The 17521-nt window shown below is 55.7% G+C and overlaps 1 protein-coding gene across 1 annotated transcript in view; it reads left to right on the plus strand.

Moving 5' to 3' along the window:
• The window catches only part of ADARB2 (adenosine deaminase RNA specific B2 (inactive)), a 131667-nt gene that overhangs the window by 74672 nt on the left and 39474 nt on the right, over positions 1-17521 (plus strand). The window contains exons 4-5 of the mRNA XM_040645498.1: positions 3003-3117; positions 16253-16421. Coding sequence (XP_040501432.1) covers positions 3003-3117; positions 16253-16421 — 284 coding nt within the window. The remainder of the gene's footprint in view (positions 1-3002; positions 3118-16252; positions 16422-17521) is intronic.

Below are 17521 nucleotides of genomic sequence, written 5' to 3' on the forward strand. Positions count from 1 at the left end.
AGTTAAAGAAGCCTTGTCTTTCTTTTTACATTCGCATTTATAAAACGTTAATGGAGAAATGCGCTTCACATAAACGTAAAGGACCCCCCCAAAAAAAGGAATAAAGCAAATGGACTGTAGGGGAGGAGACGGGGTGTGCCCAGGTCTGAGGGGAGGGGGCCGAGGTTGCGGGTGGGGGGAGAGCTTGCACACCCCTCAGGGCCGGGAGCCGCCTGTCCTTCCGATCGCTTTTGGCTCAGTCCATCCGCTCTGCATCCAGCAGAGCCTGGCGGGGTGCGTCTTTCCACCTGCACGCCTCAGGGGGCTCAGAAGCGGGCCAGCGAGTGCCCAACAGGCAGGTAGCGCCAACACGTAGGTCTCCAGCAGAATAGCGGCTAGACCCTCCGTGGAGGGTCTGCTCACGCCTTTCTGGACCTGTGCCTGGACAGGAGCCCTCGGCCCTGTGCCCGGGTGAGAGCTCCTCTTCCCAGCAAGGCAGGTGGTGCTGGGCTGTGTCTTGCTGCTGGCCCCGCAAGAACAGTGCTCAAAGGCTCTTACTCCAAAAGAAGTGCTCACCGAGGCGGCATGGAGCCCTCAGACCCTGGGACCCTGTTCCCACCAGCCTCGCTCCCTACTCACGTGCCTTCAGTCGGAGCTCAGAGCTCCCCTGCCCACCAGCATCCATCTGAAGGCGGAACTTGATAAAACCTGCCATTGGGGGCGGGGGGCAAGGGCACCAGGAACACTGTCAGCCCCGTGTCCACACCTGCTGCTGCTGGAGTGACAGAAGCAGTGAGGACGGCTCGGGTCCTGGTCTGGGCGCCAGGCAAAGCCTGATCATGCAGCTAATCTTCCCCAGCAAATGAAGACGTCGGGCTCATCCACGGCATACAGAAATGACCCAAATTCACACTTCCATGGAAGACCGTCGCCCTCTGGGTTACGGCACGAGTGTGGAAGAGTCGATGACAAGGTGAAGTGGTCCGCATGTGGCCTCAAAAAGGCAGCCCGCATCCTGCCCCAGACCCTGCACCTCGGTCTCTGCAGCTGGGACGCGAAGGATCTGAGATCAGGTGGCCCTGAATCCAGGGACAGGCATCCTTTTAAGAGGCAGAAACAGACAGACACAGAGACACAGAGGAGGCAGGGATGGGAGGGACGCCCCCACAAGCTCAGGAAGCAGCAAGGACCTTCCCCTGCAGCCACAGGAGGGAGAGCAGCCCTCGACACCTCGACCTCGGGCTGCTGTCCCCAGAGCCGGGGGGGGGGACAGATTTCTGTGGTTCTGAGCCACCCCCCTCTGGTCACTGGCTCCAGCCGCCGCAGGACACGCAGACACAGTGTCTGGGACACAGGCCCACTCTCTCTGGACTTCCATCTCCAGGTCACAAAGGACAGGATGGGCTCCAGCCCCAAGCACACCCAGGACTGACTCCACGGCTCCCAGTGGAGGTGAGGCACCTCCGCCAGCACACACGTCCCATGCCCAGCAGGCCCAACGGAGGGACCTCGCCACCTGCCAGGCCTGAATCGTCACGCCTGTATGGTGCCCAGCACTATGGGTTTCAGCAGCGGCAGCAGCACACCCCCCACGGCACTGGAGAAGCAGGCCCCACACCTCAGTGCTGTCCCTGCACAGGTTTCTAGAGTCTGGGAAGCAGGCCCATTTCCGCATGAATGCGTTGTACTGCCCATGAGTGGGATTTTTTTAAAAACTGCCTATCTTTCACATCTTTATTGAGTCCTGTTCTCATCTGTAGCACAATATCCGGACTCCTGGCAGGGAAGTGAAGCTCCATCCCGTCCCGGGAATGAGCCTCGTGCCCCCTCGTGGACCACGACAGGAAGATGCAGCTAATGATAATTAGTGCTGATGATGACGACGATGAACGAACAGGCACCATCTGGGAGCACTGACGAAGCACGGGGCAGCGTGCTAAGCATTTAAGACTCATTAACGCGTTCAATCCTCACAAAAGCACCGTCGGCTGGAAATTAAGAGGATTACCTTATAAATCAGGAAAACGGGCCCACGCGATTCACACCAGATCTCTGTCTCCAACACCCGTGAAGGGTGCTGCCACCCAGCCGACCTCCGCCAGCAGAGAAGCGACGCGTCCGCCATGGGGCCAGGTGGGAGGGAGGACGGCGACAAGGAAACCACATTCTTGGACCACACCGCCCTTGTCATCGCAGATGAGCTGCTTTAATAGGGATACAGGTCACACTAGGAAAACTGAACAAGTGGGATTCCGTCAACTTGGGGTGTGTGTGCGCGTGTGTGTGTGCTGTGCACGTGTGCCTGCATCTGTGCGTGTACACATGTGCGCGTGTGCGTGTGCTGTGCACGTGTGCCTGCATCTCTGCGTGTGCACGCATGTGCTCGTGCACACGTGTGGGTGTGTACTGCACACGTGTGCCTGCATCTCCGAGTGTGTGTGTACGTGCACACATGCACTATCTCCGGCTGCAATGCACTGTGTGCGTGTGTATACATGTGTATGTCTGTGACTGCACGTGTGCACATACATGTGCACATGTGTGCCTGCATCTCATGTGTGTGCCTGTGCACGTGTGCACAAAGTGAGGGGGGAGACCGTGGGTGAGCACAGGCAGCAGCTCAGCCAGGAGGTACGTGAGACTGGGGGTATTCACACCTCGGTTCTCCCACACTGAGAAGACAGGGGGCCGAGTGTTGGGGTGTGCAAGCCCCCACGCTGCTCAGGGTTCTATCACACAAGTGCTCCCCGAAGGAGCGCTGCAGGCTGGCCCCTCCGTGAGCCAGGGGAGGGCAAGAGTGGCGGGAGCCTCCCGCGAGCAGGCTCCACTCAGGCGCGAGGCCAGGCAGGGGCTCCCCTGTCAGAACCCAGGCCTGCCACGGGTCCCCATGGGGCCGTGGGGTCTTGGGACAGTGCACGCGGTGGCCTCCGGATGCCACACATGGGGACGTGGCTTAGAGGAGGAGGGAGGCCAGGACGCCACCGGCTCAGCCGTCAAAGAGGCCTGGTGCTTGTGTCTTTCAGGAATTCGCAGACTCCGTGTCCCAGCTGGTCACGCAGAAGTTCCACGAGCTGACCGTGGGCCTGGCGTCCGTGCACGCCCGCCACAAAGCACTGGCAGGAATCGTCATGACCACAGGTAATGCCTCTTGTTTTCCCTGTGGGATCCCATCTGCAAGGACAGGAAACTTAGTGTTTGCCTGACCTTGGGAACCAGATGAGTCTCTCTTCCACACGAAGACATGAAAAAGAAAAAGAGCAACAGGACCCAGAGAGCTCAGTGACGATTGCAGATGATCAGCAAATCCACACTGACGCCTACTCAGACTGGCTCTGCCCACGCGCCTCCACTCCCGCGAAGAAGGGCCATGTGAGGACCTGGCCGGTGTCTTTCCTGTTAGGCTCCCCACCTCGTGGTCAAGAACGCTGTGCACTGTTGGTGTTGGTACGGCTGGAGCCCAAGGTCAGGCCAGGCCACCGATTAGTTGCCTCCGGCGGGTGGGTGAGGAGGCTGCCCGCGTGCGCCTCGTGCTTTCCCACCGCACCTGCACTTCCTCCATGCACAGGACGGCGGCCTGTTGCAGGGAACCTGAGTCCCCACTGGGGTGCAGACCACCCCGAGCCCCATCTCAGGAGACAGGGGATACTCCTTCCTGCCAAGCGGTTCACAGACGTGGAACCCGGTCCACACGAGGGGCAGGACAGGAGGGGAACGTCCAGACCGCAGGGAAGGTTGTGGCCTCGGACAGCCAGGGTGGGAGACACGTGGTTCATTTTCAGCGATCAGTTTTTGGTGAAAACGTCTATGAATGGTAACTAAGCAGTTGGTTATTTGAATTGTACTGTTTCTGATTCCAGAGTTGGGCATGAGCTGGTAGTGACCTACTCAAAAGGATGCTTGCAGAAATAACGGACTTTGGGTTAAGTTTCACACAGACGCTTTGCGTGTGTAGACAAAGATATCCACCTGATGACCAAACATATTTAGGTTAAAAATCAGTTAAAAACCAGAGGGTCAGCCTATTTTTCCTACCATTCCGCCCTGAGGGCTCCCCGGTTCTGCCAAGCGCGGGACCTCAGGGCTTTAGTGCAAGGGCACATATTGCTCAAGCTTTCCATGGTAGGCATCTCGGTAAAATGGAACTAAAAACGCGTCCCCTGCTGTAATTGGGTGAGTAGAATGAGGCGTATGAAATGCTCTGAGAGGTAACCATTTCTTCGTGAGGATAATGCGCTCAGGCAAAGGCAATTCCGTTCCGTCAGTGACGCCACTGTATCCGGGGCCGGCGTTCTGCCCGAGCCACCGACCCGTGCCCTCCGTACATTCAAACAGCTGCCTCCATGTAGAAAGTGAAATATTCTAAATTGAGGGCTAAGGGTCCACCTCAGTCGAGATCATTCCCGCTGGACCTGGCATTCCTCTCTCTGGCAGCCAGCAGCCGTCCATCGGACGCATCTACATGTGGGACACCATTCTGCACACCCAAGGGGGCGACAAGAAAAGACACAGCCCCCGCTTCAGGACACAGTCTGGGGAACTGTGAGAGGTGGTGCGGGCCGAGAGCAATTGCTTGGGTTTGAATCCCAGCTCCACCTGCAACTAGCCACGGGACCTTAGGCCCATCAGCCTCTTGGCAACTCGGAGGGAGGGAGGGAGGATGGGTAGAAGGTGAGAGGGAGGGACGCAGGTTTCTCCTTCACTGAGCTCTCTTCCCAACCCCAGCACTTAGGTTGCTATGATCTGCTGACTAGTTTTTCCAGCATTTCTCAGCTCTGGGGCCGATTGCCCAGTATCTTCCTGCTTTTCTGGAAAACTCAATCCTGGGAAGTCTTGAAGCTACTCTCAGACTTCCCCTGGAAAACATTAACATTTTACAAAGACTCGTGGGGAATGGCCAGTGAACACGCCGGCTTTGGTGCAGGCAAGCTACCTACACGAACGGAATTTACTCTACGAAGGAGACTGCCCGAGGTCACACTTCACTAATTAGTGACTGTAAACACTGAGGAATAAATTGCTGAAACTTACCTTCTTGTTATAAAGAGAAGTTTTAATAAACACATTGATTAACAAGAGATTAGGGAGATGTATGCAAAATTACTGGTAGAAATATTTTTTAAAAACCATTCACTTCAAGTCGATGTGACACCTGACCTTACTTGCAGTTCAGGTCTTTAGCACACGTGCGGGAAGCTCCAACAGGAAGGGTAGTCTTACTCGTTGCCGTCTCTGCTACAAGGTTGTAAACGCACGCGGACTCTGTGGGAAGGCCTGACCCTGATGCCTCCCGTTTCCAGGTGGGACGCCGACTCATCCATGTCACTCAGCGCTTACAGGTGCTTCCCCCTCGTGAGCCATTAGGAGAAAGGTGACAGCAGAGACATGTGCTTACAAAGAGAATAGTTCTTATTTTTATCCAAATACACAGTATCTGGTAAAAACGCGACAGAAGGGAGCTCGGGAAGGAGCACGGCTCTTTCCCGCCGGCTCGGCAGGGAAGCTGGTGCTAATCATTTTCCTTTTGGGTCCTCGTGACTTCAAACACTATATTCGTTCTGTATTTCCATTTTTTTCAATTCTGAATACTGATTTGCGCTGGTAAAATCTGACACTTTTGATTTTTCATTATCGTGTTTGTAACATTCATGGTTTTAGGTAACATGCTTACACTTTTCTTTCTTATGCTATCAAGTGGAGAGGGTGCCCTCTGCACCCCTGCCCTGCCTGGCGAGCCCCTCGTCTCCCTACACGCATGTTTTCACATGACCATTACTGGCACTTACAGTCTCTTCTATACCATGCTCAGTCTTCCATCCCTTGTCCTAAATATCCTAAATGTGGGAAACCATGACACGGCCTCGTGCGGTCAGGACACGGTAGGGGCAGCCGCCGCCAAGCGTGGGCTCAGCTGGGGTTCCTGCGCTGTCCCCGCACCATGTCTGTCCTGAGAGCGCCAGCGTCCGGGCTCGTACATTCTCTGCCCTGCCACCACTCGCTCAAAGCTGCGTCACGTTTACAGTTGACCCCAATTTGTTGCTGGACTTCCACAGAGAGCTCCTGAAGTATTATGCGTGCTTTCCGGATGCTCCACTTTCTTTTCTTTCACTGAAAAGAAGGAAGCGTCTTTGGCACACGTGCTGGGCGACGAGTCCCCACGTCTGCGGACAGGCCCATGCCCTTCCCCGGGCCCAAACCGCCTCCCAGCACCAGCCTCACTTCTCTCTCCTCCCTTCTCCCAGCCTGACAGACGCAGCCTCAAGAAACACCCTTCAAAGTGTGTGGGGACAGAAACCGGCCATGCTCGCTCACGGGCCGCATGCCGACCACGCTCTCAAGCTCCTGGGGTAGCCTCGCTTGGGGAGAATTCTGCACTTGACATTATTTTCCCTGAGCATCTGGAGGGGATTTTTCTATTATTTCTTACTTAATGTTTCTAACCAGAGACATCTGGCTGACGTCTCTACCAAATCGCCCCCGCCCTCCCTTAAGAGTGAAAAGGTCCTTTTTGTAAACTGAATGTTTTATAATTTCATAAGAATGCATGTAGGCGTGAGCCACGCACCTGCTCTTATTTAAGCACTTTATTTCTGTACTTTTTCTCATATCATTCCTTCCTTTACATACATACGTTTTTGTCCAATTTTCAGTACTCTGACCGGAACCTCAGTTTCTTCCCTTTCCTGGTACCGTCCACCCAATTCCTCTATGTTCTTGGGCGCTTCTGAAACTTCTCTGAGAGCTCTTCAAATGCCCGTTGCTTCTAAATTTCTGCAATCGGTATCACTCAAGGCATTGCTCTTGTTCTCAGGCTCCTCCTCCCTCTTGTTTTATGGATGTGATGCTCCTCACAGGTCCTCGGGGAGCCTCACCAGCTGACGCCTGAGCCTCCTCTGTCCTTGGACTGTGCTTCCTCTGATCAAGCCCACCTTGTTTATAGTCAGTCTTCCTCTTTTATCCTGCTTGTGGCTTTTGTCTGAATACTCACATTTGTGAGAAAAATACCAGCTCTACTCTCGCCAGCGCAGCTCCGATATCCCCTGTAACTGTGTCTCTGTCCCCAGGGGAAGGCATGGGCTCCTCCAAGCACTAGTCTCCTTGACCCAGGTGGGTCGGGGACCAGCCAACAGCCCTTAATTAGAAGTCACCTGGTGAGCCCGCCTTTGGTGCCTGCTGGCTCGGTGCCCACTTTCTCTGAGCCCCCCTGCAGGTGGTTGCTCCCTCGAGACAGGCTTCTCCGCAGATTTCATCCTCTCCCTCCACACCCTCCAGAATCCTTCCGGTCGGTGGATCCCATAGGAGGAACAGCAATGTGTCGCTCCCTCCGCCCTCCTCCACCAGAAACCTGGACGTTGTTTAGCCAAGTTGTCAAGCGATGGCTCTGTCTTCTTTGTTAAGAAATCCTGGTGTTTCCATGGGAAAGTGACTCTTGAAGGAGCTATTAATGATGGTTTTCATTTGATATGCAAATTTATAATGTTGATAGCACTTTCGCATACACTAATCAAGTTAATTGCTACAACCCTGAGAAGGGGGAGAGGCAGGAATCTTAATTACGGCTTTTAAGAAATACAGACAAGGAGATGAAGGGGCTAGGTGCCTTTCCTTGAGACGCGGGAAGGTGGGCGGAGCCAAGAGGTGGGCTGTGCGCTCCACAACGCGCTGCAGTAGGGCCCCTCTACACGTGCACAAGGCCTGGTGCTGAGTGGCAGGATCTTCGCCTGCAGAACTATTTACTTCTAAGCTTGTTAAGTAAATGACCAGAAGATAGACTTCCCTGGTGCATATTTTCAGAGGTATATGTCCAAGCCTGTCTTTGCTAGGCTTGTCTGCAAAACACATTGAGAAGCTGTGGCTTTGACAAACATCTTTCTGATTTAAGCTGATGGGCAGCTCTACTCATTCCACAAATGCCTGGGATTTATGCCCACCCAGCAAAAATGCACATCTCTTGAAGGCAAGATGGGGAAGAAAACAGCCCGGAACAGCTCCGTTCAGGATGGCAGACCCTTGTGGGTAAAGCAGGCTGGGCTGTCTTACAGGGAAAATCTGAAAGTCCCAAGTAACAACATGGGCACCCGTGTTCTGCTGTGTTTCAGAGCTTCTTGCTCTGAACCTAAAATGACCACACAGGGTGAAGAAATCTGCGTCTGCGCTGTCCACACCACGCTCTGCCAAGCCAGGAGTCAGCCATGCGCCACACCAGGTAGGGCGGTCCTGCTCAGCCCCGGCTGCTGGACCACAGCCAGCGCGTCTCTCCCGAACGCACAAGGGGCTGGTGAGGCCCACCTCCACAGAGGGCTCGTGGACACGCACACAGATCCCCAAACCCCTTCTTCCCGGCTCCCCTGAGTGACTGGCAATTACTTTGATCATAAAATTAAAAGTGGGTCTTTCCATTTACACCCAGGACGGCATAGGGGAGATGGGTAAAGACCAGAGGCAGAGCCTCGTGCAGGGATGGGAGACGGTGAGCGGTCGGTCACCTGGATTTCAGAGGGCTGGTCCCGGAAGGTGCTGAGAGGTGCAGAGCCTCATGGAGCAGGAGGAAGGCTCAGGGCCATCGCACTCACGAGGGCCGACCTCCCACACAGCCCGTAGCAGGATGGACAGTGATTTTCAGTCTTCAGTCTAAAGGGTTAGGTCTAAACCATGAAACACGGGATGTATTTCACTCCCGACCTTCCTGTAGCATGAACGCTGACTGTTTATACTGAACACGCCTCCCTAACACAGAGAGGGAAGGAAGAGCTATCGCTGAGAGGACACGGCCCATCTAGAAATCACGGGAGCTGACCCCGAGTTACACCCACGTGGCCCCGAGGGGACCCAGCTGAGGAGTGGCAGCAGCCCGACCGGGGCCAGCCCTCCTGAGACGCCGGAGGCCCCTCCTCGGAGAGCAGGTGCCCAAGGAAACACACAAAACAGGGAGGGAGATGGCATCCCCACGGCATCCCCGCCGGACCGCGTGCCCCACCCACGGAGTGCAGGCGCTTCTGCACGCTCCTCTCCTCGCCAGCACATCATAAGCCAGCATTGAGCCGCCCAAGAGGTTTCCCTGGGGCAAGAACACCAAACACTGCCTTTTATCTCATCTTTAGTCTCTTAAACTACAGTCTTCTTTAAATGGAAACGCAACACTGAGCTTATTGGTGTTAGAAGGAAAAGGACACGCTACCCTCCGTGAGCCAGGGATTGTTTCTGGGGCTTAAACCCTGTTATCTCATCCACAAAGTAAAAACTCTCCTGTCCTCACTCACCATGGTCGTGGGCTTGCACACCAGGTTAGGAATGCTGGAGGCGGGGAGGGAAGAAGAGGAGGGAGGAAAGGAAAGTTCTGGAAAGTCCTTGCACATCCCCTGTTAAGAGGAGCGCTCCGTCACCTCCGATGGGCCCCCGGGGGGCGGTGGTATAACAAACGTGTTCTGAAGCACCTGGACTGACACTGAGCAAATGTGGGGCTGGTAAAGCCAATGGCCTTGAAGCACTCTGGGTTTTCAGATGCTTTCACCGTTTACGTTCCCGTCCAACCCAGCTGACCCGATGTTTAAGTTTTCCAGAATTAACCCGCCGCAGGAGGGAAGTGCTCTGTGGGACAGCGGGAGGAGCCACGGGGCTGCCCCTGAACAGCTCTGCACCAGGGTTGGGGGCACCCCAGGCTGGAAGACCCAGGGTCTCTCGCTGACACTCAGACCATGGTCCCCACATCACACCCTGGGCCTCACAAACATCACAACGGCGTCCCTCTTTCCCGCTGCAGTCTCCTGCCTCCTCCCGCCTGCCGGGAAGGAGGGCTCAGGATGCTGCGTAAGCCAGCGCCTGGGAAGGGGGCTGTCATCGGTGCCCCTGTGCTGTGGCAGTGACTCCGTGCTCCCCCGTCCCGCAGTCCTGGCAGAAGGCAAGGAAGGAAGGAAGCGGAGCTGGCGGAGTGGCGGCCCCACTGGAATCTGTTTATTCAATGTAACATTAGCACGGTCACGCCCAAGGAAACCCTCGCAGAGCTGCCCTTGGGGGACACAACCTCCTGAAAGCTAACCTGGTCTCCTTACGGCCCCCCACGCATACCTCGCCCTACAGTGAATTCCGCGTATTTCCAAGCTGACCCCAGCAGGAACACCTCGAGGGCAGGAAGTAAGTAGATGATTGGCAGCATCTTAAGCACATCCCCGTCTCACTGGTGGCGCAGAACCAGCGGCTGGCCACACGGCTGCAGATGCACACCAGAGCCTGAGGGTCTCGGCTCCGGCCATTCTCCTAATTCCCCTCCTCCCACGTCACACTCACTCCCGGCCCCTTTCAGGGCAGGGAGGAGGCGCATCCTACAGACTCACAGGTTCCTTCTCGACGGCAGAAGTAGGAGGGACAGACACACATGCATGCCGTGGGGTGGCCCCCGGAGACCCACAGGAGAGCCACCGGCTGAGTCTCTCCCCACACTAACCCAGCCTCGTCTGCAGCCCCCGGGTTTGGGGAAGCTCAGTCCCCCCGCAGGAGAAGCATGTCACCTGACCCTAGTGTGGCCTCCGGGACAGTGGCCACTCAGGGCCCACCAGGGTTACATGTGAGCCTCTGTCTAGAACACCAGCCTGAATCATGTATGGAAGGGGAAAGAATGACAGTATGAAAACAGCTCAGGCATTCCTTTTAGCGCTAGCCAAACCCAAGTCCTCCCTCCCATTTTGTCCCGTTCAGGCCTCGGAGCAGTGGACCCGCCCTCATGCCTCCCCACGGCTGCTGCCCAACCGGCTGATCCTTCACCGTCCAACAGCCGGGCGATCTGGGGCATCTCCATGGGAGGCTGCGGAAACCCTACTACTGGGGTCATGGCACTCAGTGGACGCAGCACTAGAAAACAGGGAGTCAGAACTCACCGCACCCTCGGGCAGTCGCACATGGGATAAACCCATAGTTCAGATATTTGTTTCTTGGACGCTGGGTGGTATATTTACCTATAGATTTACTCTTGGAAATTTTGTAATCAGAGGTTGCATTGTGAAAATTTCTGTTCAAAGGGTTTGAATGGGCTCAGATTTGCTCAGTACCAGTTAAATAAATAAAAGGACCTTCCCAAAGATTGCCTAAAGTTGGGGGTGGAGGTGCAAGAGGCCATCCAGGGAGACACGTTCACTCTTGCCCTGGAACTCTTCTCGACTATGTTTGCACACAGGGATCCGGTCCCAGTCTCCTCTGGGACCGAGTGAGGTGTGCTTGCTTGCAATGCATCACCAGGACAGTGTACTCCCGGAATTATTTTATGCATCTGAATTTAGCAATTTTTACTGCTTTGAGACTTTCAGTTATAATCAGAAAGCTCTTTTACTCACCAAACTTGCGAAGAGATTATCCCATGTTTTCCTCTAGTGCATTTACACCTTTTTCTTTTCATCAACCAAAGTCCACAATTTACGCTCTTGGTGTCGTACGTTCTCTGGGTTGGGACAGACGTACAAGGACGTGGACCCAGATTCCAGCGTCACAGAGTAGCTTCACAGCCGCGAGAACCTCTGTGCTCCGTCGCTCCACTGCCGCCCCTGCCCCTGGAAACCGCTCCTTTCCCGTCTCCGTAGTCCCACCTTTCCCAGAATGCCGTGCAGCTGCCAGCCTGCAGCGTGGGGCCTTGTCTCGTTGGCCTCCTTCACTGAGTATGCATCCAAGCTCCCTCCATGTCTCTTTGTAGTTTGATGGCTCCGTGCTTTTTACCACTGAATAATATTCCATCGTCTGGATGGACCACGGTTTGTTTATCCATCATCTGCGGGAGGACAGGCTTCCAAGTTTGGGTGATCATGAATAAAGCTGCAGCTCGTCATGCTTCTGCAGCTATTCTTTTGATCCACCTGTTACTTACCCTGGTGCATGGTGCACGGTGAAGACGCAATTTTGTTTTTCAGAGGGCTCTTCAGTTCCTGGACAGCACTAATGGGATGGTGTCTCTAGTGTCTCCAACCCACAGGTCTGAGATGTCACCACCACCCGCTGTCTGTCTTCAGGTCAGTTTCTGGGCTCTCTGCTTTGTTCCCCTGCTGGGACTTCCTGCGTCAGAACCCTGGCAATTTGCTGTTGAGCCCTTCTAATGTGCTTGGCGGTCACCACCTCCATCCTGCACTAAATTCCTGTCTGTCTTCAGGTCAGTTTCTGGGCTCTCTGCTTTGTTCCCCTGCTGGGACTTCCTGCGTCAGAACCCTGGCAATTTGCTGTTGAGCCCTTCTAATGTGCTTGGCGTCTGCTGGGGTTTGTGTCCTACTATCAGTCTTCTCTCCAAGAACTTCCTGGGTTACCCACTAAAATCAGCTTGTGTACTTCAAAAATAAATAACAGAACAAAACTATACTTCTCAGCCAGGTTTTCTTGTCATAAACAAAGCCCTCATGCTGTTCCTACCGGAATCATGGTAACCTCATCAATCACTGTAGAGAAGGTTCCGGACATCAAATCTTCCCATCCGAGAAGGTGCGACATCCGTGTGTTCGAGTTCTGTTGGTGTCTTTCGGGGGGAGTAAATGTTTTATTCATTTCTCGTCTTGATCGTTTCCTGTTAAACTCATTCCCAGAATCTTGTTTGCTGCAGTAAACGGAGCTGTTTGTCCTTTAGAGTTTCTGGCTAGCTGCTGTGCGTACCTATGAAGGCTACTGATCTCTGGTTAGTAACTTGTACCCTATCGCCTTACCGACTCTCTTACCATCTCTAGCACTATTCCGATTGGATTCTCCGGAGATTTCCGCACATGCACCGTAGCGGGTTCTGCAGCAACACTGTTCCTTCTCCGTTCCAATTACTCTAGCTCCAACTCCCTTCTCTTGTTGTGTTGCCTGATGGCTTCAGCGAATGTCAAGCAATGGAGTTACCGTGGGCATTCTGGCCGTGTTCCCTCTACTGCTTCCCCAGCAAGCGTGCCGCTGGGGGAGGGTGCGTGTGTGCACCTGTCTGCAATGTGTGTGTACCTATCTCTACGTGTGTGCACACCTGTCTTACGTGTGTATTCCTCTCTATACATGTGTGTGCCCCTGTGTGTATACCCCTCTCTGTATATGTGTGTGTGCGTGTGTATAACACCACGTGGGAAAAATACATGTATTTCATTTACTGAGTTTCTGTCAAAAGTAGTTGTCGGATTTTGTCAGGTGCCTTCTTAGTGCCTGTAATTATAATCATATTTTTGTATTGTATTTTATTTGAATCGAATCCATTTTTGCATTTCCAGAATCAACCCCCCTTGTCGTGATTACTGTGTTGCTCTTCCCCCCAGTGCTTGGTGGTTAGTACTTGATTGAGAATTTCTGATGTCTTTAACTGAGGCTACCTGTTTTCCTTCTGCGCGGTCTCAGTCAGGCGGATAGATCAGTAACAGGCATTTCACTGTAAGAACAACTTGAGGCTCTCCTGGTCTTGGTCGGGACACTATAAATAGCCTTGAAATCAGCGGCTACTTCAAGGTTGGTAGTATTCTCCCACAGAACTAACTGGGCCTGGGGCTTTGCGGGACGAGGTCTCCGATCACATTTTCTATTCATTCTATAGAAGTCAGCAGGGCTGTTTCCTGCGACCGCTGCTCACGGGAAAGGAGGCACCCCGTGACCAGAGTCCCGCGATGGGTCTCATGTCACGGGGGCCCCTGCTGAGCTGCTCCCGCAGCCCCGCCGGGGGAGCAGCTCAGCACCTGCCCCCAAGCACACGGCCTCTGTGGCACCTGCGTGTTCCAGCGCATTCTATCAAATCAGCCTGAGGCTAGATGCGCAACACCCCCTCTTTGCCTGACCTCTTTCCTCATCCTCCCTGTCTCCTGCGAGAACTCCGTGAATCCAGGAACCCCTGGCTCCAGGAGCCCGCGCACGCAGTTCCCTCCCCCCCCCATCCTAGTGACGCTCTGTGCACAGACTTCTATGGTCTTTCTCACACGATACCTTATTTTGTAGCCATTTCCGTCATCTCCCCAAACTCACAATAAATTCTCTGAAGAACAGGGTGCGCCACATGGCACGGCGCGGGCACACGGGAGGTGAGACTGACAAAGAGCGAACAAGCAAACAGCACATCTCCTGGGCCATGTCGCTGCGCTGAATACGGCAGAGCCCGGAGTCCAGAGGAGCTGAGGATTAACTAAGGGGGAGGGACAGCAGTCTCCGTGTCTGCAGCTCCGGAGAGGAGCATCAGACCGGCCCTCGGGAGAAGCGGGGACGACCTCACATACTCTCGGCTGCTAAGTTATCCTGCACATGCACAGACAACTGAATAGTGAAAAACTGTAAGAAAACAATCCTAAATGTTACTTCCCATTACTCTAAATACCTGCTTTAATTAAGCTGGAATCTGCAAAGCACAGAGCAGGGTACGAGCACCTCTTTACTCGTGCTGTTCAGGCCGCAGGTCACTAACTTCCCCTGGGCTGGACTCTGAGTGTTTACTGCACCAGGGGCTCCGGAACAGCCGGGGGGGAGCTTGGGGCAGGAATCCCGAGTTCCAGTCCCTGCCTCCACGCCCAGACTCCGGGTGTGAGCCAGCTGCAGTCATCACCCTCCTCACAGGACAAAGAATAAATGGAGATTGTGGTCTTCTAGGGTATCCCTAAACACAGGTGCCCCACCCACACTTTAAAGATATAAGTCTGGGGTTCCTTCTGAAGGTTTCTTTGGCTCTGTTTGTCTTCCATTCTTGCTCAGAATGTTGTTTTTGTTGATGAGATTTCCTGGACTGTGGTCAGAATGAGCATGAATCATCGGGCCTCCACTGTGTGAAGGCCCCATCAGCTCCCGGCCTCAGCGAGGATCCGCGGTGGGAAAGGGGAACTCGGAGGCCAAGAGAGGGTGGAAGGGGCGCGTCCAGGCAGCTGCAAACACAGCCCCACTCAATGGCTAGGAACCCGGCCACAGAGGAAGAGTCAGAAAACCACCCATTCATTTGTCTGACCTCAAAAGTCTCTGCTCTTACATATATAAAGAGCATTAAAAATCACAATGACTCGGGGCACTCAATCTTTTCTGCAGGTCACATATGACGGCCACAAGCGAACAGAAGCCTGGCTTCATAGTTCTCCCCTCAGATCCCAGAAAACTGCTGTCCCTGGGGCTCCAGGGGTCTGGGAAACAGCTGCCGGGGCCCTGACGGGAGAGGAGGGAGGAGCCATGAGGGGTGGGACGGAGCATTACCACCTGCTACTTGGCTCCCATCTGTGCTGCCGCTCTTTAGGGAAAACGGAAAGCCTCATGGCGCTGAATCAGAAAGCACACGTTATTTTCACTGCCGTCTGTGACGTGCACTGTCGCGCACCAGTCTTAAGTTTCAGGACGCAGAATCCGCAGCCTAGATGTTGCTCCCGAAATGCAGTGGTGGAACCGAGGCCAGGGCCAGGGGGCTCCCACTTCTGTGCCGGGTCTGGGGAGCGGCAGCCCTACCAGATACCCCCAGCCCCCATCCGTGAGATGCGCTGCTGCCAAGGGACGCACCCTGGCCGGGGGCTCTGCTGCACGTGAGTGAGGGTAGGTCCTGCCGCCTGGCCAGCTCGCCTCCGGGGCCCTCCGGCCTCGAGGCCCAGAATGCCAAGCTGTGACACAGGCGCCTACACGTCCTGAAGGCCCTGGGCCGTGACTTCCCCTGAGCTGGGGATGTGCTCCTGCTTCGCGGCAAAGGGGTAAAGGGTCCAGCGCTGGGGGACAGAGAGACGGGCCTGCTCAAAGGACCCAGACATCGGCTTAGATCCTGCCCGTGGTCCTGGTGGCCCTGAGAGACCACTGGCTCCGTGTGGGGAGGTGAAGCCGGCCCACTACCCATAGGTCCCAAGTTTACACAGGTGTCTTGTCTCAAGTCCCAAGTGGCGCCTCCGGGGTAAACGTGGATGGGTACAGGATTGGCCTGGGGCCTATTTTCACGGGAGTCCCTGCCTGGCTCAGGCCTCCACCCCCGGCCTGCACACAACATTCTCCCATCGACCAATCTTTCTATGGAGATGCAACTCTCATGGCACGGGATAAGTGGGAGATGGCGGCAGGATTTCTGGGGTTCATCCGGCGGTCACAGCACGGCCAGGCTCAGGGGGGCTCCCCCCTTTCAGAACCGCAGCCTGACCTCAGCAGCCCGCCAGGTCTGTCCCCCCAGCTGGGCGCCAGCGCTGGTCCCGCTGGCATATTTGGTGGTCGGCTACGCCTCTTGCCACGCTCAGCGGTGAACGTCGAGGCTCCCCGTGTGGGACGGCTCCACCGCGGGCTGGGGTCTCTGGCTCGGGAGATGGGGAGAGCAGACTGGCTCCCACACAGGTGGTCTGATGCCTTCTCTGTCCCCCAGGCTTGGACGTGAGGCAGGCGCAGGTCATCGTCCTGTCCTCGGGGACCAAGTGCATCAGCGGCGAGCACATCAATGACCAGGGGCTGGTGGTCAACGACTGCCACGCGGAGATCGTAGCCCGGAGAGCGCTGGTCCACTTCCTGTACGCCCAGCTGGAGCTGCACCTGAGGTAAGCGGCGGACCCCCGTCCCCAACAGCCATGCCGCCCGCAGCACGACCTGACCCAGACGGTGCGCCCCTGGGGCACTGGCCACCGCCGCACACGTGCCCACACGTAGGAACACGCCTCCTCACAGCGGCGGGGCTGCTGTCTGGTGTCCTGTGTCCTCACTTGGGCGAGGGGCAAGGGGGGCTCCTGGGGGCTCTCTCACAAGGACGCTGATCCCTCACGGGGCCCCACCTCCTAACGCCGTCATGCCGGGGGCAGGACCCCCACATCTGAATTCGGGGCTCAAACACGCGGCCTCTGGCAAGGAGGTGCTGCTTCCCTGGGCCGGCGCACACAAATTCAGGCACGGGCGGCCGTGCAGGCTGTCCTGGGGAGGCTCAGGATGCCGTCCCGCCAGGGAAACCACAGAAACACGGAGGTCGGGCTCGCAGTGCCGGGTCACACACACCTACGCTCCCTCAGTGCTTCTCCAGCTACTATCAGGCCCCAAGACCAGGTGGGGAGGGAGTGGCGGGGCCCAGAGGGGCGGGCCTTCCAGCTCTCGCTTACACCACCCCCGTCCTGGGGTTAAACGAGGAGAAATTCTCCCCAGCACCAGCCTCCACTTGCTCGTCCCAGAACCAGCCTTATGTTTTTGAAAGAAGGACGGGCAGGGTCACCCTACCTCACTAGCTCACTGTGCGAGGGGTGAGCGTGAGCAGTGCTCCCTGCAGCCGGGGAGGAGGGGGGGTGCCCACAACATGGACACCGCTGCTTGATTCTGACAACGTGTGTCCCTTCCAAGGGGATGCACAACCAGCAGGAAAGTACAGGAATGTTAAGAGCCCCCCTTCACCCTGTCAGGCCCTCGTTCGGAGAACTCCCCAGATTTCATTGGCCTGCAGACATCTGCCACTTTCTTCCCTTCCCAGGGCCTCGTGCTGGGGCGCTGGGGCACCGGGGCCCAGTTGCCAGCAGACAGGCCCCAGGCCAGCAGCTACGAGCACTCCTGAGACCCAGGCCCCGCCCAAGTGTCCCTGCGCCCCACTGTCCCGAACAGGTTCCACTTTCCAGAGCTTGTCCCCCAGGATTGGGACCCAAGTGCAGTGATGGTCCGCTTC

This window comes from Ursus maritimus, unplaced genomic scaffold, assembly GCF_017311325.1.
Source record: "Ursus maritimus isolate PB19 unplaced genomic scaffold, ASM1731132v1 scaffold_31, whole genome shotgun sequence".
NCBI classification, from domain to species: Eukaryota; Metazoa; Chordata; class Mammalia; order Carnivora; family Ursidae; genus Ursus; species Ursus maritimus.